The sequence below is a fragment of the Zootoca vivipara genome, chromosome 3 (genome assembly GCF_965207765.1).
Source record: "Zootoca vivipara chromosome 3, rZooViv2.hap1.1, whole genome shotgun sequence".
In the NCBI taxonomy this organism is placed as follows: domain Eukaryota; kingdom Metazoa; phylum Chordata; class Lepidosauria; order Squamata; family Lacertidae; genus Zootoca; species Zootoca vivipara.
The window spans coordinates 45043138-45067097 of record NC_142586.1 but is presented as its reverse complement, the minus strand read 5'-3'; the positions used below and the strand labels follow the sequence as shown (position 1 = coordinate 45067097).

At 40.3% G+C, this 23960-nt stretch overlaps 1 protein-coding gene across 2 annotated transcripts in view; it reads left to right on the top strand.

The window, feature by feature from the left end:
- The window catches only part of ASCC3 (activating signal cointegrator 1 complex subunit 3), a 202937-nt gene that overhangs the window by 8311 nt on the left and 170666 nt on the right, over positions 1–23960 (top strand). For both annotated transcript variants that reach the window (XM_035109325.3, XM_088665994.1), the window contains 5 exons: positions 2635–3218; positions 11866–11986; positions 13046–13253; positions 15331–15472; positions 19299–19424. In XM_035109325.3, the coding sequence (XP_034965216.2) occupies positions 2635–3218; positions 11866–11986; positions 13046–13253; positions 15331–15472; positions 19299–19424 (1181 nt within the window). The remainder of the gene's footprint in view (positions 1–2634; positions 3219–11865; positions 11987–13045; positions 13254–15330; positions 15473–19298; positions 19425–23960) is intronic.

Here is a 23960-nt window from a genome sequence, read left to right as displayed (position 1 = left end):
CCCTACCCCGGCCACATCATAATTGCTACACCTAACAGTACCGGCCATGGCACATCCATTATATCCTCTTTCCTTTCTTTCTGCTCCTAATGCAAGAGATGTTTACTGGCAGAATTCGCCCCAATAGTATGTGATATAATATTTGATCTTCAAGTATTAATGAAGTGCCTTATTTTCCCCACTAATGCCTTTAATGTAAGCAATCTTGCATAGTCTTCAAAATCGTTGCAAAGCAATTTGATAGTGAGACACCAACCAGCATCCCCCAGCTGCTTCTGTAAATGCACAAAGCTTTCTTTCCACCCACCTCCCGGCCAGAAAGAACACTCTGTTCCTACTGTCTGTAGGACCACAGGGCTGAGGAGAAGCATACTGGGCTGGGACTAAGGTTTGCAAGGTTGTGTGGCTCTTGCCTGTGTGTTGTGCACTCACATTATTATAATCTCAACTAAAAAAGTTTGAGAATAACTTGATCAAAAAGTGGGATATGAATCTTCTAAATAAATACATGTAGGCTTCATTTTAGCACTCTGCATGTGGGAAAGGAAAGGTAAATTGAAGGCCACACTCTGAGCATGGGCCATCTACTCTTAGCTTACAGGGTCCTGATTGTGTACCAGAAAGATACCAATGGAGGGGCTGAGTGCTGAGGATTTGAAGTGTTGAAGTGATCATACTGAATGGTGTGGTGTTTTTTTTTAAAAGAGTTTGGCATTATTATTATTATTATTATCATTATATTATTATTATTTTAAAATTTATATACCATCCTTCATCTGAAGGCAGATGAAGGCATCTTAAGGCAGCTCACAAGATAAAAAAAAAGAATAAAAGCACAACATAAATAGTTAAAACAAAAATGAAACAATATTCCCCCCTCCCATGCCTACTGACTTCCTGACAACTTCCTGTGTTTGATGAAAAGGATCATAAGTAAAAATTGATTGTTGTTGTTTTAACCTATCAATGTGAATTTGCATCGGTTTTAGCTGTAGAAGAACATATTTCTATATAAAATAGAACATATTTTACATGTTCTACATATTTCTATATAAAATAAAAAAATTCCTTCAGTAGCACCTTAAAGACCAACTAAGTTTATATTTTGGTATGAGCTTTCGTGTGCATGCACACTAGAAGTGTGCATGCACACGAAAGCTCATACCAAAATATAAACTTAGTTGGTCTTTAAGGTGCTACTGAAGGAATTTTTTTATTTTGCTTCGACTCAGACCAACACGGCTACCTACCTGTAACTAAATATTTCTATATAGAAATGTTAAATGTATAACTTCAGACTTGTATAGCTTATAATACCTGTCCAGTAGAACATCTTAACATTAATTCAGATCATTGATGCATGGGGTGTCCTTGATGCACTACTTTCAGTCTCATAAAATAAAGCTGGTACAAAGAATGTCAAAAGGATGAAAATGGATTTATTATTTGAAGTTTGTGAGCAAATGTTGAGACTGTGCTGAAAAATCGTCGCGGCTCCCATTCATTGCCATTTCAGCAAAGCGGACTGCATATCTTGTCTGCTGAAGTACAGGTTTGGGGTGGTGGGGTTGAGAGGATATCCTGGGAATTGCATATCTCACTTAGGTCAAGGCTCTGCTGTTTCTGGCCATGTGCAACTCCCTGTAGATGTTGCCCTGTAGATGTTGCAGGACTACAGCTCCCATCATTCCTGGCTAATGGCCGTGCTACCTGATGCTGAGGGGAAATGGTGTCAAGCAACATCTGTAGAGCTTCTCATTCCCCCATCTCCTCTTTAAGTTATTGAAGCACATTGGCATTATATTTGCAAATTGGGGGTTGTTGGGTGCTGAGAAAGGTGGCAGATTCTGGTCTGGGGCTGAAAATCAGCTACAACCAGGCAAGGAGGAGGATGGGTGAAAACTGAAGTTACTACCCCAAACCCTTAGCATAGGAAAGAGAAGTCATTGTCATTAACTGAAAGGATAATAATAATAATAATAATAATAATAATAATAATAATAATAATTTATTATTTATACCCCGCCCATCTGGCCGGGATGGGAGGTAAGTGATCAAACTCATGAGTTTAGTGTCTAAATTGCATTTTGGTATTCTAGCTTAAAGGTGGAGCTCATCCTTGCCTATATCCTAAGGAAAAAACACAGAAATTCACCTGCAGCAGCATCTCTGAGACATTTAGAAAAGCATCAGTAGGAGGCATGATGCCGTTCTTATGTAAAGTGCTACCTACATGTGATAATCCTAGCACATTAGGGAGATGGCTAGCCTAGCCTTCTTGCACTGTTCTAGTTTATTACATGCAAGAAGCTTTAAATGAGGGCAGCATTACAAAACTATGTCCCTTCTCCACCTAACCACCCCACCCATCTCAAACCTTCACATACATGCATACTGGCAGCTTACTAGCTCTGCATAAAGTTTACCTGTAGATTGGATCTAATGGAATCTCATTATTTTTCAAATTCCTAGGACTTCAGTTCTTCAAAAGAGTTTTATTCTTCAGTTTATATTCTTGCTTTGTGCCACTTACCTGGTTGTCACAAAAATCATTCAAATATGGTGGTTGTATAAGGTAGCTGGTTTAAACTGTAGGTGTTTATAATCTTTTCTGGGTTTCTTTTCTGTGAACAGTGGGATCTGAGAATGGTCAGGAAGCCATTGAAAGTGGTGCTGTTTTCCTTTTTAAAACATTTCACACAAAGGAATGTGTTGGTCATGAGGAAACAAAAGCCATCAAACAGATGTTTGGGCCCTTTCCCTCATCCTCTGCGACGGAAGCCCACGAAGCCACCTATCGGATTGCTTCCCATTTCACAGAAGATCAGCTAGCTGGCCTTCTGCAGATGACAGAAGACAAAAACGATGACAGGAAATTGTGTTTTGGTAAAAACATCGCGTTTTCCTTTGACATGTATGATTTGGATCACTTTGAAGAACTGCCAGTAAACGGTGAAATTGATGAACAGAAAGGTATTAGCTTGGATTTTAATAAATTTCTAAATAACCATTTGGAACGTTTCCCAAATGGCTATGATGAAAGCTCTGGCATGAAGTCATCGGACAAAGTGGATGATTCTTTTCTGTGGTGTGAGGTTGGAAAGTACCTGAGTGAATCACTAAAAGAAACCCCTGGAGTCCCAACAACAGAGGATCTTTGCTGCACTTTGTATGAGATGCTAGCTTCGCATAAAAGTGGTGATGAGCTTCAGAATGAGGTACAGTATGCATCATGTTTTCAGTATTGCCTTAAGTATCAATGGCTTGGAACAGAGCGTGCTTAAGTAGAGCCCACTTGTGCTACCACTGCATCTGTTCTTCCCATCCTCATAAGCCTGGCCTGATGCTCAGGAAATCCTTGGGAATGGCCTGAGGTGGGAGAGTCAGAGAAAACAATATGGAAACAGCTTGCTGCTTCTTGAAGCCACTCCTTTGTAAAGTAGCCTGAGAATAATCCCGGGGCTAATTTTCTGCTGGCTTCTTGTGAAGTGGTAGTACTTCAGCTTCTTGCAATAGTTGTAATGGGGAAATATATGAAACAGGTTTGCTGTGTTTTGAGAAAAAATGCATTTCAAACTGATACCTAGAGACTGGGTTTTATGTGCTGTTTCCCTTTTGATTCTTTTGTAAAGGACAGGATGCCTCATGAGAGATAGTAGGGAAATAGATATCAGAAAAGCCTACTGGATCAGGCTAGTGACCCGTTTCATCAAGCCCCCTGTTCTCACAGTGGCTAACCAGATGCCTATGGGAAGCTCACAAGCAAGACTTGAGTGCAAACCCTCCTGTGGTTTCCAGGAAGCCTACTGCCTCCAACAATGGAAGCAAAGCATAGTAACTGTGGGAAGTAGTCATTGGTAGCCTTGTGCTGCATAAATTCAACTAATTTTCTTTTAAAGCCACCCAATTGGTGGCCACCACTGATTCCCGTGAGAGCAAGTTCCACTTCCAGCTTCATTGGATGGCCGCAAGTTCTAGAGAGAGAAGAAGGTTTCTCTGTCCACTTTCTGCATGTTGTGCATTATTTTATACATTTCTGTCATGTTGCCTCTTACTCACCTTTTCTGTAAACTAAAAAGTCCCAAATGCTGCAGCCTTTCCACACAGGGGGTTTGCTCCATCCCATTGATCATTTCAGCTGCCCTTTTCTGAACCTTTCCCAGCTCTGCAATACCCTTTCGGATCAGAACTGTACACAGTATTCCAACTGCAGTCGCGCCACAGTTGCGTAGGCATTATGATATTGGCAGTTGCTTTCCTAATGGTCCTTAGCATGGAATTTGCCTTTTACACAGCTACAGTGCATTGGGTTGCCATCTTCAGTGAGCTATCCACTATGACCCCAAGGTCTTGTTGCTTGTCAGTGACTTCCAGTTCAAACCCCAAAGCATGTAGGTGACTCCCTTGTCATTTAAGGGTCCAAACCACCTCTCTAGAGTCTAGAGGAGGCTTCCTCAAACTCGGCCCTCCAGATGTTTTGAGACTACAATCAATGGGAGTTGTAGGCCAAAAACATCTGGAGGGCCGAGGTTGAGGAAGCCTGGTCTAGACAATCTCCTGCTACTAATGTATTTAATTGCTTTGTTTTGTCAGTGGTCTTTATGTTTTTAGCAGTGTGCCGCCTGATTTCAAATGCACCTTCCTAAACCCTCTAGGACCTTGAGGATCACATGGTTTGGGGATGTGTAGTTTGAATTGGAGTCTCCCACCATTCTGTTACTTCCTTTCATTGAATTGGTTCATTTCGAAGTTGTTACAGGCATGTTACCATAGCTCCCTCTGCTGGAACTCATTAACATGCTGGTAAAAGAATTCCATTCAAAAATAAAAAGGTCTTTCAAATCTTTATTTCCTTCCGTATCTGCTCTTGGTACCAGACTACCTGTAATAGGCATGTTGCTTGTAGTGTTGGCCTGCGAGGGTGTGTTTGTGTTCCAAACTTAAGTCACAGAGATTGCTGCAATGTGTCTCAGAGCACTTATGGCAGGGCGAGGAGCTTAAAAACCCTTTCCACTGTGTTTTTCTCCAATCGCTGAAAATCACCCCAATGTTCCCCCCCTTCCCCTCTGCTCCTGTTGATTTTTGTTAAATCAGGTTACAGAATAACTAACTACATTGTGTGGGGGTGTTTTCAAAGTCCCCAGGGAAAGATTACATATCATTTGGTGCTGCATGTAACTTGGCCCTTGCTTTTTCCTTGTGTAGCTTTTCAAAAGTGAAGGGGCTCTTATCATCTTTTCTGTTCATTCTTAATGGCTCCCATCTTATTTGCTGCTGCTGCAAGATGCATTATAACTCCTACAGCAGGCTAGCTAATGTGGTACCTCCAGATTTTATTGGAGAATAAATCCATCATCCCTAACCGTTAGCCATGCTAGCTGGGACTGATTAGAGTTGGAACGCAGCCACATCTGGAGGGCACCATGTTGGCTATCTCTGCTCTACAGTGTGACTGGCCTCTTGTGAATGCTTCACTAGTTACCCATTCTTGACAGTATTAAGCACAAACAGCTTTTAAGCCCTTTCTTGGCTTTTGCTATCTTTCCTGTTGTGTTGATACCCAGTAGAGTTTCCAAGTGCTTGCTTACTTTGAGTAGCTGAAAACACCTTCATATTTTGCCCTTGTGCTGGGAGACAGCATGCTGCCAGAACTTCCCTTACTGTGATGGCATCCATACATAAGCTGAGGTTGTCTCTTTCACTGTTGAATGTTGTATAATTGTTTCCTCTCAATTTAATTTCTGTATCCTGCTGTTTCTACAACGTTTGTTTTGTTTGCCAAGTTGAGCTTACAAATACTATAAACAGAAAACATCCTTGTTTTGTATCTGTACATTGCCTAGGACAATGGAACTTTGCCTTGTACCACCACAGTAAATATAGTATAATATATATAGTATAAACAATAAACGAAACAGGCTTCTGTCCTGCCCAAAATTGAGTACAGTATACTCATTTTCCACTGAAATTATTGAGCTATAAGAGTGTTAGTTTTATTTATTTATTTATTTATTTAGCTTTATATATCTGGCATATTTGGGGTCACATGCTCTTTTAGTATCCCAGAATCTCATTTGTTATTGAAATTAACCATAGAAATTGCACCTTCAGCTAACAAGAACTGTATATAAACATGGCAAACTTTATAAGATTTTGGTACCTAGCCCTTTTCGTAAAATTGTATATGTTGGGTTATATCTGGCTAACTCAGAAATAGGCATGCTGAAATCAGTGGACAAGTTAAGTTTGTTTGTTTTAGTGGGTCTATGCAGAGCATGATTTAGTTCAAATTGAATTTTGAATAAATGCACAATTAATTGTTACTGTTTTGAATATTATTGTGTTATTATATTTCTTGGTGGGTCATGCAAACTGCTAATTTGAGTAATGCTTTTTACTGAGGAGGGTAAAGAGCGCTGGGGATGAGTTTATGGGGCTCATTGGGCAGTGTCCCCCCAAAAAATTGGGAACTAGTGCTCCAACTGCTTTGGTTCAATGTAACTAATGTCCACTTTAAAAATAGTGGGCTATATCTACATGTGATTTCTCCGTTTTTGTTTGTATTGGTGCCTCTCTTAATAGTTTCAGGTATTATTATTATTATTATTATTATTATTATTATTTTCTTGGGAGTGTTTGAGCTGCTTTGTGGTTCTTTGACATTTTAAGCTTAAAAGTGTGTTTCACAGGCACAAATGAGATCTATAGGCTATTTTGTATATTCAGCACTAAAGGGAAGAAATTGAATTATTTTAAGTTTCCTTGCCTTGTTGCAATACATTACTCTGTTTTTCACATAAACTGAAGAACCAGAACATCTTCATGGATAAATATCTTCCGAATTACTTCCTAAATAGTGCACTGATTTTACTGCAGATAGATTTATTTGTTGGGGTGGGACTTTTTGGGAATAGGGGAAGAATGTTAATTCAAGAAGTGCTGCTGACAATTGGATATAGTGTGTTGGTGTAGAGCAGGCATCCCCAAACTTTGGCCTTCCAGATGTTTTGGACTACAATTCCCATCTTCCCCGACCACTGGTCCTGTTAGCTAGGGATCATGGGAGTTGTAGGTGAAAACATCTGGAGGGCCACAGTTTGGGGATGCCTGGTGTAGAGTATCCCATTGCTGTTTACAAGAACTCTGTTAGGTCACTTTCTTTATTTTCCTGTTGCAGATGGGAGGAATCGTGGCCCATTGAATAGATGTGATAAGAAGATTCTTAAGAGATTCATGCTTAATAAAGATTCATGCTTTATTGGGGGTATTCTCTACTAATCTCATTAAGTTGATGAGTTCTTAATTGGAACTGTGGTTTGGATCGAGAACACGTTAGTCATGCTTCGTCATGACTCACTTACTTTGCAGCCAACTCAATCTGTTTCAAGAGTTTTAAATGCTTTTGTTTTCTTTTTTTCTGTTCTTTCATCACACCATCAAGGATAGGGAAGATTGAAAACTCAAATACAGATTCACGGCAGTGATATTTACATAATGTGGTGTTTTTTTAAAGAAAAACACAGGGCAAAATCATCATAGTAATTTATAGTCCTGTTACTGGTAGCTGGAGTATTGGGCTTCTGGTACCCTGTCTTTTGATTTCATAGGGTACGTTTTCATTGTCTTAAGAAAGCTTACCCTATGAAACTCAGTACAATAATGCTATTGAGGACATTCTCAGTAAGTAAAAATAGCTAAATAGTCAGGCCACTGTACAGTAAAGATGGGGTGCTAATGAATGCCTAGGAATAGACAGAAATACATTGTGTACTCAGTGTGTGTTTTACTGCATAGCTACAAGGAGATCATGCCCATCAGTAGGATCTAGTGTGGTTATGGCAGTGTTTGTTGCCAGTTGGCTAATTTAGGTGGAGAATGATGGAGCTATTTCCAAATGTTTTGGACTACAATTGCCATTTGCTGATACCGGTAGTAGTCCAGAACACCTTGAGGCCACCAGGTTGGGCAAGGCTGAGCTAGACTTTCTATCGGGAAGTTTGGGTATTGATAGATTCTCCATATTACATACCTTTCTTTTGAGCCTAATTGGGCTAAGTTCAAGACATAACAGCCCAATGGGCATTTAACGATGTCTGCTTGCCTTTTCATTTCAGGAAGAGATCACACATTTTAGTTTGATTAACCATGAGAGCTAGCAGGCAAGGCCAGGAAGAAATGTAGGTTAGAGTCTGTTGCCGGGGGCGGGTTCATAAAGAGCACAGAGAGATTGGCAAAACTCAGAAGGAGTTTCAATGCTCCATGGCTGTTTTTTACTTTAATCTACTTTTAATCTGCTTTATAATTTACATTTAGCATTCTAAGCTTCTAGAATTGGGTTTAATGTAGATCAACATTATCAAGTAAAGAAATGTATGCTGGTAGGAATGTGTCATTTATTTACAATTCATAGAACACATATTGTTTTAGTACATGCCTATGTATAGGTTTTTTTCTAATATCAGGAAAATGTTTGAAAATCTAGCATGCGCTGTTGTTTATAACAGTGGGGAAATTGGGTTTTAATTGTCCCAAAGCAGATGCTTCCAAATCTTACTCTGCAGCCCACCTCTGCTCCCTGCTGGCAAGCTGCTCTCCAATAGGATCCAAAGCTTAGTTTCTAGATATTAGCTGGTGCCCTTTCTCTCCCTCTAGATGAATCAACATGCAATGTTCCCAAATGCCTTCCAGCTGCTGCCTTTCTTCCTAGTTGAAACGGAACCAAAGGTTTACTTGGAGCATTTTTATCGCAGCTGCTTTTTGTCCTACCATGAGCAAAGCTTCTGATCCACTATATAATCAATTGGTTTCTTCTGAAATGGTGGTAGTGGCGTTTATAACAAAACTGACACTAAAATTAGGGTCTTGAAAACTGACAATTTTTTTGCAAAAATAAGTAGAAGATTTTTTAAAGTTGATTACCTATATATGTAAGTCCCCAACAGTTAATATTAATAGCGAAACTGAGTTTTGTTTTGTTTTTATGGAGGAAAAAGTACCTATTAATAATCTGTGCAATGAAGGCTGTGTTTGGTTTTATCCATTTTACCTCAGTTTTGGTGCACATGCTCTGTTGAACTGGAGTGTTTTGATATCAGTAATGACATAGTTCAACATAATCGCAATCTTTCACAGAGCTACTCTTGACTGCAGTTTCATTGTTGACTTGTGATGGACCAAAAAGAAGTAGAGCTTTCCCCCTCAGACTTGAAGTGTCTCCTTTTGGTATTTTCATTCATGTGTTGAAGACACGTGGGAGATCTAATGGGGGTGGTCAGTTTTGCACAGTGTCACAAGTACAGCTATGGTATGTTATATCTGCTGGCAAGGTTGACAGGGGTCCAAACATCTCATATGTCTAAGGAGCATGTGATCATCTTGCAGTTCAAACAACCTTACACAAACAGGTTGGAAATGACAGCGTAGGATGCGGACATGTGTCATGTAATCTAAAGCTTCTAGTAGGACATACCTTTTACAGTTGCTATGCTTACAGGTTCAGTCGTTCATAGAAATCTTTTGGCACATATGACTGGGTCTGGACATGCACCACTTACTCTGGACCCTTTTTGTGTTATCTTCCTCATGTAGCATTCCACCACACCTGCCCATCTCACAAGGGGCCATATAGACCTATATCAACTGGCAGATCTCCACAAGTTACTTAGTAGCAAATGGGGTTGGGAATTTCAGTTTTTTAGTGGTTTGCTAGAACTGATGAAAATGGATGCAAATACAGTGGCTGAGATCCAAAGATCTGCTTTAGGTACACTTTTTCTTGCCTTTTTTTCCCCAGCAGACTTTCCTGCCATATGATGAGAAGCTGCTTTTTAAAGCCCCCAGCGTCTCAAAAGTGGCTTGCCAGCATGGTGTGCTAGTTGCTGTTTGAAAAATAAAAGCTCAAAAGATTTTTTGAGCATGCTGTGCTTTGGATCCTGATATATTTTCTTATATCAAATACAATTGCTCTAGACGAGGGATAGCCAATGTAGCACCCTCCAGATGTTACATTTGGCACTTGGTCACACTGGCTAGGGCAGATGGAAGTTGGAAGTCTAAATAGCATATGGTGGCTGCTGAATTGGCTGTTCCTGATCTAGACATCTGCCTATGGCCAGGAAGGTGATTTTCATATGCCATGGAAGGAATAATATCCAATGGTGTTCAGTATAAAGGCAATGCACTATAAAGGCAATAATTTCTCTTGTTTCTGAAAAGGATTCTACCTATGTCACTTCATTCTAAACTTATCAAAATAGTGTCATGGTACTATTAATAATTACAGCTTTACTGGGAGGGTTGCTTCATTTTGAAATGCGTAGTTCACGAGATTACTGTGATTCATTGGCGTTTTGATAGTGGAGTATCGCAGCTTAACAATCTTAATTAATGTTAATCATACATTTTCTGACATGTTGCACAAAGGATTTCCATGCCTCTGTTTGTGTGAAAGGAGGGAAGGCTGTGGCAACTTTGCAGTATTGAAACAATCACTTCATTTGTGAAAGTCTGATCCATATGTGTCCTTTTATGTATGAAAAGGCAGTGTCAGTAATGAAAAAGGTAAAGGAAACTTTTATGTTTCCTTTTTTAGGTGTAAATTTAACATATTAAGTATGAATGTGCAAAATATATATGTTTGGCAACCCTCAGCTTATAAGTAAAATCTATAAGTAGAATCATAAAATTGTAGAGTTGGAAAAGACCGCGAGGATAATGTAGTCCAAATCACTGCCGTGTAGAAATATTTTCCCCAATGTTGGGTTCAAACCCACAACCCTGGGATAGAGTCTCGTGCTCTACTGACTGAACTTTCCCTCAGATCAGTCGACTAGTTAACAGGGATCTATTACCACTATGTACTTCCATATGAATAGCCTGATTTAACTGAGAGGGGTTGTTGGCTGACCCTATGGGACATGTGCATGGTGGGGGTGGGGCATTTCCTACTAGTCTCCAGGCATTTTGTAATTTTTATGTGGAAGCTGATGTGTTATATCCGGACATCACAATCGCCCTCTGCAAAGGTCTGCTTCCATTTGCCAGTGAAATTTCCATTCTACAAAGACTCCTGCTCTGCTTGTTGAGTGCTCCTGTGGTCAGAAAAGGGAGGTGATTTTCACTGGTTCCCTCCCTACCTTCCCCCTGTTCCACCTTCTACAGCTTTCTGGTGGTTTTGTCAATCCTCTGCAGAACATTTGTGGCGGTGGGTTGGCGGGATTGGTGAAAAATTCCCCACTCTTTACCTGCAGGAATGTGTAGTAAATGGAGTGCAACTCTGAATCTGGCCTTATGCTTTTATCTGTACTGAAAAGAAGTGTGTGTGTGTGTTTGTGTGTGTCGTCCTCATTAAGTCTGGATTGCCATTTATACATTACAGATCAACTGTTCTGCCAACAGAACTGATATTTTGAAAAGAAAGTCTTTTTTTTTAATGCCTTGATTGATCTGGACTCATCTCCCAGCACTAATCAGAAACCTAGTGTGAACTTGGGCTGCCATGTGTGAATCATCTTTTGGATTGGATTCTGCATAATATCCCTCGTAAGCAGTCAGTTTTGTCAGTGCTGAGAGCAGCCGCCATCTGCATGCTTGCTGCTTGATAGCGTGTTGAAACTGTGTAAACAGACAGAAACTTTCACTCCTGAAAACCAGCTCTTGGGGGGCATCCTTCAATGCAGCCGTGGAAGTATCCTCCACACATAGCAGCAGCATATGTGATAATGGGTCGTGGGAGCTCCACTTGTTCATAGCATTCTTGATCACAGCTTAGTGCCTGGAAGTTGTGAACAAGTACAATTCTGTAAAGCATATTTCATCCAATAATTGATAATACTAAAGCAATGGCTTTTCCTTCAATTTCTTTAGTTGTTTGAGCTGCTAGGACCTGAGGGATTTGAACTCATAGAGAAACTCCTCCAGAACAGATCACCAATTGTGGAGAGATCTTTCTCGGGACCAAATGACTATAAACTGCAATCTCTGCAAGGTAAAGTAATAGCACACAGGGTGTTATTAGTTGCATGGCTTAATTCTTAGTTAAACACTTAACAACACCACTCACACAGGGGAAAGAGGTGGTCATGGGTATGGATGGCAGACATCCAAAAATAACTTATCTTAGTGTATTTTTTTTTAAATTATTAGTGGGATTATTAACTCCACAGTTAAGGGTATATAGTTTCATTGTGAGGGAGAGTACACACAATCGCATCTCAGCTTAATGGGTTGAAACATGATGAAGCCTCTTCTCCCCTTGCATGAGCCTGAAAACTAGAAAGTCTTCCTGTAACTATAGTTTTAATAGTTTGAAAGAAATAGAGAAACTATCATTGGCAAGTTTTGGAATGGGCTACTGGGAACTGACTGCTTTTAATGAAAAGGGTGGTGCCATGCTGGTTTTTTTTTTTAATTATCAGTATGTTTTTAATAAAGATATTTTAAATTTATTAATGTTTAATTCTTATCTAATAATTGCTTTTTCTGATTTTTTTGCTGCTTTAAGTCACTTTGAAGGGAAAAGGTGGGGTATAAATCAATATATAGTAACAACAACAACAACAACAAACCAAGATATTAAACCATAATTGTATTAATTTCCTAGTTTATTCTGAAGCTACTAATCATAGTTTCCTAGTTTTGATTAAACTAGGAATGGGAAACCTTCCTGATTAGTTTGATGACTCCGTAAATGAAGGAGTGAAGGGGCTGTGTGTGCAGCCAAAAGGCTTGTTCTTATCTCAGTTTATTAAGCTAAGATTCAGTCATTCAAATGAGGTTGAATGTGTTGTGGAAGACAAGCTGGTTATACTGTATCCACCTCCTTTCTTACCCCAATGCTAATTATTTCCCAGTATGTGAGGTGAACTGAATGTTTCAGAATGTGTCAAGTAACCTAACAATATTTTGGAAATCTCAAAAGAAAGCTCCCCCCCCCAACTTTAAAAAATAATGTTCCAGGCTACTTATAAATTTAATAACTTTGCTAAGAATTCACATTGCAGACAGCATGATGCTACAAATAGCTGTACCCTTTTCCATGTTGCAGAACAGTGCAGGAAGCTTGCTGGAGAAAACACTAAGCCCAACTATGGCTGTCAAGTAACAATTCAGTCTGAACAAGAGAAGCAGTTAATGAAACTATATCGTCGTGAAGAAAAGCGGAATGCCCGGCGAGAAAAACGAACTGGGGAGGATGGAGACGTTTTTGTCGATGGAGGAATGTGCTTTGATCCCAAAGAGCTCCGCAGTCAAAGGTAATAAATGCCATCGGTGGAAAAACGCTGTTCTTGTTAACTTTTAATGTACAGTAAGCATTTGTTCTCTCTTAGTGCACCTTCAGGGATTAGATAGACCTGACCTTCAGGGCATGTTTTATTACAACTACAGATTATTTTTGGTATGAAACAAAAGAGCAGTGATCTGCCTAATTATATTCTCCACAGTCTAACCCACACAGGTTAGAGGTAAAGATGCAAAAGGCACCCTATCATTCTTGGGCACTGTGCATTTAGTTTAAAACATATAAGGTCTATATTCATTGTATTAAAACCAGCTGTCTCGTCATTAGATTGGTCCTTTTTCACATTGCCGTTGTATTATGGATGGGGAGTGGGGCGTACAGAAAGCTTGATAACAATATTTATTTCTAAAATAGGATGTATTTAGGCAGATACCTTAGCGGAAGCAGAGTGGTAAGAAAGAATGGATAGTAGAGACCTTGCATCAGTGCAGAAGGGAGTGGGAGATGGAATGACCCTTACTTTGCCCCTATATTTGTTGGAACCAGCCCATTAGGGCTAGCACCACTATGCTGCTGGGGGATATCTCTGGTGGCAGAGGACTGTCCTTGGCCACAAACTCTTGCTTGCTGGGGAGAGACGCTAGCTGGCTGTCAGAACAGAGCTGCACTCTCTTCCTTGTTTAATCTAGGCCTGCCTCTTGGCTTGAAAATCACCTCAGCTTCCCTCCAGTCCACAGTTACCCTTGCCGGCTCCTTTTTCTTTGTTGAAGGAAGAACCTCCTCCCCTCTTTAAAAGATGTTGCCTGGCAGAAAGCAAGTGGGGCATGTCCTTTAATGGGCAGGCTATGTCCTTTACTCTGTACAAGTGAAGAATATAAAGTGTACAAGAAAGATGAGGTAGTGAGAGAAGATGAGGAAATACAGTGGAGGAAGTGAGGGAATGATGGTTGGGCTACAATTAGAGACTTGTCAGGGAACAGTAAGGTGTGTAATAATAAAGCCAAAAGCTTTTTCTTCTTTCCATTGTTTTTTCTACTTCCCTTGCCCCTTCAACCTTTTTTCCAACACTGTATGTACCCGTCCAGTGAAAATTTCTGGGCTATTCACCCTTTGGTCACCACCTTAATTAAGACGAGCACCATTCATTATTTACAGTACTTCCTGAAGAGAGAGTGCTCCTGGTTTGACCAGCATTTTACAATCTTTTTTTCCACCCAACTCCTCTCCTTGCACAGTGTTGGGTTTAGCATATTACATTTTGCTTACTTTTTACTTATCAGTATTTTGGTGCAAGTAATAGTACTACAAATTTTAGCTTGGCTGCTACATGAGTGATAGGACTCCATCTTTCTCCACTGTAAAGTTTTATTGTCAATCTTCTTCCCCATCTATAAAAGCTGCTCAGTGCATGAATTGGCCCAAGCTTCTTGCAGTCTCCCCGACTTCTTTTTTTGTGATTTGTGAGGGCCAACATTCAAAAAAATGCTATTGGGAACTATTGTGCCTTCGTCTGGTATACCAGGAGTGAATTACCAATCAGCATGGAATGCTGGCTGATGTGGGAGGGACAAAAAACCAGCGGGGAAATGGAATGGTGTATCCTGCAGAAGGGCATGAATGGATGCTAGTCCTACATACTGTAACATTTTGTTTCAGGTCACATTTGTTCTCTTTTGAATATTTATTTTGAAGCTGAATTTGCATGGTGGGAGGAAGGTTCCATGTGAATTCGCCTAAGCAGTCAGATTTGGGTGTTAGTCTCCTTTGTAGAAAGCCAAATTTAATTGAAACTTCAGGCTTTATACCTACTTAAAAAGAAAAAGAAAAGATGGAAAACAAGTAGATAATTAAAAAAGCAACTCCCAAACAGGCTGTGAAAAGTTATTCTATATTGATAGGTTTACTGAATTAAAAAGCAACTGAGAGAAATTTCTTAGTTCCTGTGTATTTCAATAGGAGGTTCATTCATTTTATAATACAGGTTTGCTCAAGTAAAAGGTGTTTCTAACAACTGTGATACACGTAAATGTTTTGCTGAGTTTGCATAATATAACCTTTTGATTATAATGTGGTTTATTTTGTGATTACAGAGAACAAGCGCTTTTGAATGCCCGCACAGTGCCAGTGCTAGGCAGACAGCGAGACACAGAATTTGAAAAAATTCATTACCCTCACGTTTACGACTCTCAAGCTGAAGCTAGGAGAACCTCAGCATTTATTGGAGGATCGAAGGTATGCTTTTGGTGTTTGTTTCTAAATTCTGCATTTGAAGGAGTGCAAAACTTGTTTGAAACCATTTGTATATTAAAAAGAAACACATTTTCTGCTCAAAGGAGGCAATAATTTGTCTTCACGTTGATTTAATAATATTTCCCCCTACTCAATGAGCACTTGCATGTTTGGTAATCTTGGTGACAGCCAGAAGTCACTTATTCCAGAGAGATCCTGCTGAATTCATTGCCATTAGTTCCACTAAAGTGGTTTTGAGGTCTTGGCAGCCTCTGCCATACTCAACTGTTTTTCTTCGAATATTGAAAGTGTAACAATCTTTTTAAGGACTATTGGTGGGATTATATATATAATGGACCACCCAGCAGTTAAAGACATTGCTACAAGCTGTCACATTATGGTTGTGAATTAAAGTTGTTCCTGAGTGGAGCTGGTTTTGTTTTTTGTTTTAATATATTTTTATTGAGGTTTTTTAACAGGCACAAAAATCCAAAAAGAAAAAAGAAAAGAAAAAAGATATATATAAAAAAAAACAAGCACAAAAAAAGAGAAAGAAAAAAGGCTTCCCCGTCCCTCCCTACCCGGGTCCATTTCATATCTTATCTTTACAGCTTTCATATTATACAAAATAATATATTTCTCACAATATCTTATTTTTTAACTATTTCTTTAAATTTCCCTTAGCCTCTAGTTTCCCCCTAAAAAGAAATACCCCTTCCTACTTTCGAATTCTAATATACCCCTTCTCTTATTTATCTCACTTCCCACCCCCTCCCCTCCCCTGGTAGCAGTTTCCCTTATTCCCCGACCAGCATCCTTATACTATCCAAATTCAAACCTTTTATCCATCCATTTAATCTATTTATGCACCTTTCTTACCCCACACCCTCTCTTAACCATTCCAGACCACCCTGATCTTCCTTCCTCCCATTCTGTTGTTTTAACATTTCATCCAGTCTCTCACTCTTGTCCTCATTTTCACTGTCCCCTATAGTTTCCAGTCTCTCTTCTGGCTTGCACCCCCTCTCTCTCACTGGGGGGGTACAAACCAAAATTTTCCCTCCTACGACATTTTGGCTGTCCTTTTCTGGGGTCTGGTCCCCCTCTCTCACAGAGCGGACCAAGTCCTCAGGTCTCTCTTGAGCATATTCTTCTGATGTCAGGTGGTTATTCAACGTTTCCTCTCTCACAGGTTGCGTTGATTTCTCAGTCTGTTGCTCCTTATTCTCAATCTGTTGTGTTGATTTTCTTTCTTCTTCCAATTCCAGAACTTCCGTAGGAGGTAACTGTTGTTGGTCTTCCTCTGGGGACTGGAAAATTCTTTTGCCATAACGTATTTCTTCTGACATTTCTCGAATAAAATCCAGAATGTCCTGTAGACAAACTTCCTCTATTTGCGTCATGGTTATTTTGGCTGGCTGCCTTCTTTGTCGTCTCGTATTACCGTGGGAAATGTCTCTCAATCCACCAGAGGTGGTGCTGTATTACATAGGCTAATTTCTTTGTTTAATCCAAAATTATTCAAAAATCATCTTCTTTCCAAATCAATTTCGATGTGGTATCTTAAATTCAACAATTAACAGTACTTTCTCTTTATAAGTCCTTATATTTACCGGCTGGTCGTGATTTCAGGCTCCTGCCCCTGGGTTTCAGAGGGGGCTTATTATTTCAATTATAAATTTTGCAGATTGTCCAAAATAATACTTTTCCCTCCCCCTTGGTTCTGCCACCTAAGGGGGGGATTGCAAGTTCAATTTTTTAGAAGGATCCACACCTCTTCGCTTTTAGCGGCTGCGGGGGTGTTCGCTGTAGCATAGCCTTCCCGGTGTGGGGGGGGAACGACCTCCGTTTCTTTTAGATTCCCCTCCCAGGTCCGAATTCTTTTTCCAATCAATAAATTTCTTACTTACAGTCCAGATCTAGTTTTTGGAGGTATCTGTCGCTCCTCCGTCTCCAGCTCGGAGCTTCTCACCGCCGAGGTAGCAAAGGACCCAAGGCTCCGCCATACGCAACCGGCTCTCGGGGCTCTAAAAAAAGAGCTTTCCGGACCGTGCATCAGGCTGTTTGGAGCACCGCTGGGTTTCCCATGGCCCCAGAACGCACAATCTGGGGGTTCTCCGGGGGGGCGCGGCGCCCACGCAACCCCCCCCTCCTCGGTGGCGATGGGTGCCTCGGGAACCGAAGCAAACCCCGCTGGCGGCAAATGGCGGCAGACCGGAAGTCCGAGTGGAGCTGGTTTTGGTGACTTGTCAGGTTACAGCATTTCAAGTCTTCCCAGCTGAAACAGAGCAGAATGCATTCGTCCTCCAAATCCAGCCTTTGGATTTAGAGCTCCATGTTAATTAGAAATCGAAACAAGTGCTGTTCTCTACCTCCTAGCCATGGGTAAGAGATCGGGCAAGTGTCCCATGCCCACACTTTCTCTCCTTTGATCTCGTATGTGATTTCATGCCATACCATCAATACAGGTGTGAATGGCTTTTAGGTAGAGTTCGAAAACACATCTGCAAACCTTGCTTAAAAGGTTGGTAGAGAAAATTGGTTGGCCATAAAATTACAATGGGGAGCAGGGGGAAAGCTGTGGGGGAGGAGAGAGAAGGATATGAGGGAGTGTGAAACCTACAGCATGCCTCCAAATGTGGTTTGAAAGAGAGAGGGAGAGAGAGAACACAAAACAGTTCAAGAGCAGCCCAGCTGGATCAGATCAGTGGCCCATGTAGCCCAGCATCCTGTTATCACAGTGGCAAACCAGATGCCTCTGGGAAGCCCGTAAGCAGGATCTGAGCACAACAGTTCAGCCCAGTGGTGATAGAACAAAGCCATCATGGTTAGTAATCAGTGGTGGCCTTTTCCTTCCTGAATTCCTCTTTCAGCACCATCTAAGAGAAGATACTATGAAATAGGACATGCAGGTGATCTAGCACTTTGTGCTTTGAAATAGACTTTTCTGTAAATAAATAAGCTCGTGGCAATATATTTAAAGTAGTGGTCAGTTTAATGAAATATGGTTACTGATCCTGTACCTTTGACTTTGTGGCACAGAACATGTCCACCAGTAGCTTGAATTAAGTAGTATGAAATTTTTGTAGTTCAAGCTCTTTTCCTAACAGAATTAATAAATCTGGTTAACTTAACTGGTCACTACCACCCAAAATGCAAGTGTTTAAAACACGTATTGCAACCGCTTTGATTTTTTTTTTTTTACAATCAAGAGGTTTATACATTTCATGAAATAAACAGCAAGAAACAAAATACCTTGCGGATGCACATTTTTGTGATCATCAGTATGACTTTCTCCAAACCACTTACTCAATTTCTGGTCTGCTTACACATTTTTACCACTTGGAAATTTGAAATAATCAAGATAAAATCAAATCACAAGCAGAAGGCTTTCTCTAGAGTTAATATAATTGAAGCAATGAAATAAATAACTGCATACAGATTCAATTTTACCTTGATTTCCAGAAAGATTTAATTGATGTTCTATATAGATTTTTGATCTCTCTCTTTCCTCTAGAAGGCTTACTTTGAAACCTTCATGTAAAACTGAGTTGTTGTTGTTGTTGTTTATTTGGAGAACCCCAAAATAATCCCCTAAAGTCCACAAAAATCTGTAGTGGAGATGAGACTGATTTTTTCCCATGGAATTCCAGGAACTTGTTTTGCTTAGTTTTTGCTACTTTATGCTTTTTGCTACTAGCTGTGTTATTTCCGGACTCTCTCCAAACTGATTTTTACCCATTTGTGGAGAGGTTTCAAAACATTATGTATTCAGCTAATTGATTTAAGTTGTTTCCCCCCTTTCTTTTCTCCTGCTTAATTTTCACAGATGCTTCTGCCAGAAGGTATTGAGAGAGAAAATAACAAAATGTATGAAGAAGTAAAGATCCCTCACACTGAACCAATGCCTATTGGTTTGGAGGAAAAACCAGTTTACATTAACGATTTGGATGAGGTGAGGAAAACTTAACTTTTGTGGTGTGCTATGGAACATGTATACAAACTTTTGTTCCATTGTATCAATATTGAATCGGGCGTGTTTGAAAGAAAAAGATAAATTCAATTTTTGTGTGTGGTTTAATATTGATATCAGGTTGGATCAATGATTGTTTTGGACAAGCTGCACATCACTGAGCACCCCCCACCCCCATTCCACTGCCACTCCACCCCACATCTCTCACTGTCAGCACTCAACAGTGGATTTTTTGCAGGCACAGAAGGTTGCAGTGGGGAAGAAAGGCCAAGAAGTCCCCATTGTGCAGGCCAAGCTTTCTTCGAACTTCTCTGGATTCAAGCCATAATGTTCTCACATGTTCTAACACTTTACAGCATGGCACAAGTAGAAAAAAAGACAACTGCTTGCTTTTATTGGGTGGGGTGGCAAAGGCGGTAGAACATCAAATCCAAGATCAGTTTTCTTTAGTTGAAAACTTGATAATGTAATCTGCCTTAACCCTATGTCAATACATAATCTTTATTCAGTCTGGATGCAGGTGTCTGTGTGTCAAATGCATGCTACAAAAATCAGAGAATTAAATTATTTCAAGGGTAGGTATGAAGCATGACAAGTTAAAGAATTATGCCTTCATTGAGAATTTTCTTTTTTCCAGCAATACACCATAGTTGATAAGAAATTGGGGTCAGCAACATCCCACAATGTAAAGTATAAACAACTACAAAAACATACATAAAATAGTTTTTCACAGGGAGGTTCTAACTGGAGGTGGGGGCATGGAGATTTAATTTTGTTTGTAAAAAGGCTTTGTAAACCTGTGGGATACTGTTGACCCCTGATACTGTTGGTCGAGATATTAAGGGATTTATCTGTTGGGAAAAGAAACAAGTTCCCCTCTGTGCTCCTTTGCTGCATGACATGGCAATAAGAAGTTCTGGGTTAAGTATTTGTAGACATGAATTAACTAGCAAGCTACATTTTGGACAGTTTCTTTGACACCTAGCATCTTGTGTGCCTAGTTTTTGAGTTTCCTCTTTCACTAGGACTAAAACTGATTTTCAAATGCTGTAAGAGTAAATCTAGATTTTCCTCGAGATTTGAGGTGCTGGGGCTGGATTGCTACATGGTAATTTATGGTGGGATATTGGGAACATGAAGTTAAGGAGTGAGCCACATAAAAGTATAATATTGGGGGGTACATTTGATCCCCAACTATTTGTGAGGCGCTACAAGCTAGTCTAAGAGGCAGAGATGTAACCAAGACAACCCACTGAACAGGAATTTAAATCTATTTCTCTCTGATTCAGGTCATACAGTCCTTTTTTTCTACATACCTCTCTCCTTATTGTACTAATTATACAATAATGCAGAATGTTTGATGTGGACTCTTTCTAGCATTAGCTTTTGGGCATCATCCAGCAAATGTTTAGCACTTTGGGCTCTCTGATTTCACTTAGAAAAGCACAAGTGCTTAATTTTGGTTACACGATGCCCAGTAGGTGGTAAAAGGACATCTGTCAACTGGTTTTCAATAGATTCCAATGGCAGATGGAAAACTGAAATGCTATGCCATAAGCCTTCAGAGCTAAAGGAGGCACATTATTGTACTTGTGACCTTTTCCTCTACGCTTCTCCCAACATTTTTATCCAATGGAGCATAGTCATGTAAGCTGCTTGTTAGAAGTTGAGCTGGGATTTTTAGTACCCATTGCAGGATTTCATACTTCGGCAGAGTGCATCTCTTATTTGAAAATTACATGTGATTTTGGAGTATTGGCATCATAGTAATTAAAAGGATGACCTTCACACATTTTGCTTAAAATGCAAAGGGTCCCTAGAAATATGCCTGCGGTTGGATAACAGTTGATCTATAATGTTTTGAAACTTGTGGCTTTCAGTCCAGCCTGCCTTGGAGGCAGTCCCCACAACAGTGGGGGATCAGCAGACTAAAAAGAAAAATGGTTCAATTTGCTAAACTTTCCCGTATAACATGCTTACTTCATGCATCCCTGAAGTGTATACTTTGAAGGTATTGAAATCTTGCTGCTTACTTGGGACAAAGAGAAGTTTTGCCTTTTCCTTTGCTGACCAAGTGAATGGTGGCCTTCCCCTCCTTCCACAGGTAATTTATGCTGCTTTTAAGGTAAAGGTAAAGGGACCCCTGACCATTAGGTCCAGTTGTGACCGACTCTGGGGTTGCAGCGCTCATCTTGCATTATTGGCCAAGGGAGCCGGCGTACAGCTTCCAGGTCATGTGGCCAGCATGACAAAACCGCTTCTGGCGAACCAGAGCAGCGCATGGACGCTGTTTACCTTCCCGCTTGGAGCAGTACCTATTTATCTACTTGCACTTTGACTTGCTTTCGAACTGCTAGGTTGGCAGGAGCTGGGACTGAGCAACGGGAGCTCACCCCGTCGCAGGAATTCGAACCGCAGACCTTCTGATCAGCAAGCCCTAGGCTCTGTGGTTTAACCCACAGCGCCACCTGCATCCCACAGGCTGTTTTTACAGGCCTAGTATTTGCCAGCCTGACAAAGCAGTGCAAAGCCCATGCTGCTGTTTCTCTGGCATTTTGCCAGAGCGTACTTCTGATATGAAAGAAAGAGGTACTGTCAAGACTAGTCCTATTTCCTGTCAGGAAGGATGGCCAAGACTGGTTGTGTGGAATTCTTTTTTAGCCTAATGCAAAGCTTTGCACTGGTTTATCCTGGGCTGTCCAGACTGCTGTGATGCTATCATGCCTTCCGCTATGCTCTTTCTTCCTCAAAAATAGAATGCTGTTGTGGTACAAGCAAGGAGCCGGCAGGTAGAGGCTGATATGCAGTACTGGAATGGGAGTGTGTAAGCCAGCGCTTTGAAACTATTTACAGGGCTGCGGTACAAGGTGAAACCTGTTCTCTTCACCGCTCTCCTAAGGTTAAAGAAAGGCTTACCGTATCCATGTTGTTGATGAATGGCTCCACTGTTACCTAAAGTGGATGGCCGTGATAGGATTTATTTCCTTGTTTCATGTCATTTCCATTTTCTTTCACTTGCTGTAATTAATCGATGGCCTAAATAAATAAAAAAGTACTTATTTTTCTTTGCATAATGGTTAGGAATGATTACAAAATCAATACCCTCATTTTCTTTCCGTAATGTTTTCTTGCTTTTATGGTTTTAGTTAATAAGCAGGGCTGTTTGAAGGCAGACATATTAATGTATAAATTTTACTTTTGACGTCACCCTTCAGGATGTTTTGACTGTTTCTTAGGTTCCCTTGAAGAATGAGGTCAATCATTATTGGTTTTTTTAGGTATTTCATGAAAGCTTGACAGTAACTGATGTCTTTTGAAGAATATTGTTGCTGTGTGTGCAGCCATGACAACATTCTGTAGCAAAACAAGCGGGAGGGGACAGGAGTGAGAGTGTACATTTCTTCTACCAATATTTTAATAACCTGGAAATCCTTACTGTTGGGAGTAACCAGTGCTCTTTCTGTTTGCTGTTGAAAGAAATCCATTGGCATAACAGGGCAAGGAGGCAAGCTTTGATTCCCCTGCCACCTGCATACCTCCACATCCCCTTAAAACTGTTCCGATGACAAAGGGAGCTCTGTTTGAAAGGTGCATATCTTGCACTAGAGAAGTTCCTGAGCTAACTGAACACTATCACTTTTTAGTATGGCAGGACTGCTTGATTTTGAAAATGCAGAACAAGTTATTGTTTGCAACGGGTAATGGGGAGGGTGCTATATATATTTATATATAGCAGTCATTTATATAACCATGTACATTATTAAGAAGTGAAAATTTTAAAATGCTATTTATGCATCTTTTAAGAGCTGTCCGGATAGCATAAATTGCAGCATTAATGACCTTCACTTTTGCTCAGATATTCTGATGTAATATTGTAATTTATCTTCTTCCTGTTTTGAAGTCGAGCTATTTTTTCCTTCTGCCTAGACGTATTGGGGCCACATATCTGAAATGTTTATAAAAGCAAGTTTTGAAAATAGATGGTAGGCTGATTATCTTCTGGCACGAACTTCCCAGTTGTTTGGCTGCAGCTAGCTGGGCTTTATCAGGCAGATGGATTCAATACTGGATGAGACCCTATCACAGGACCACTTGCATTTATTTAGCAGGGGCTTACAGAGCCACTCTCCCCAGGATGGCTTCAGCTGCATGAAACCTTGAGCCACGTGGTGGGCCTATGCTTGCTCATTAATGCAAGATATGCACAAGCCTTTTGCTCACACATGCAGCCCACTCAGACCTTCTTAGGCGGTGAGCTGCAATTTCAACAAGGAAGTCTACATCATAACCAAGGTTTCCCATTTAGTCTTAACTGGAAAACTATAATTGCCAGTTTCAGTACAATCCAGGAACTTAAACCAACTTCAAACCTTGGCTTAAGAAATTTCCACTGGCAATAGGAGTATAGCATCTAGATCAAGGGAAGTAATAGTACCACTGTATTCCGCTCTGGTCAGACCTCACCTGGAATACTGTGTCCAGTTCTGGGCACCACAGTTCAAGAAGGATACTGACATG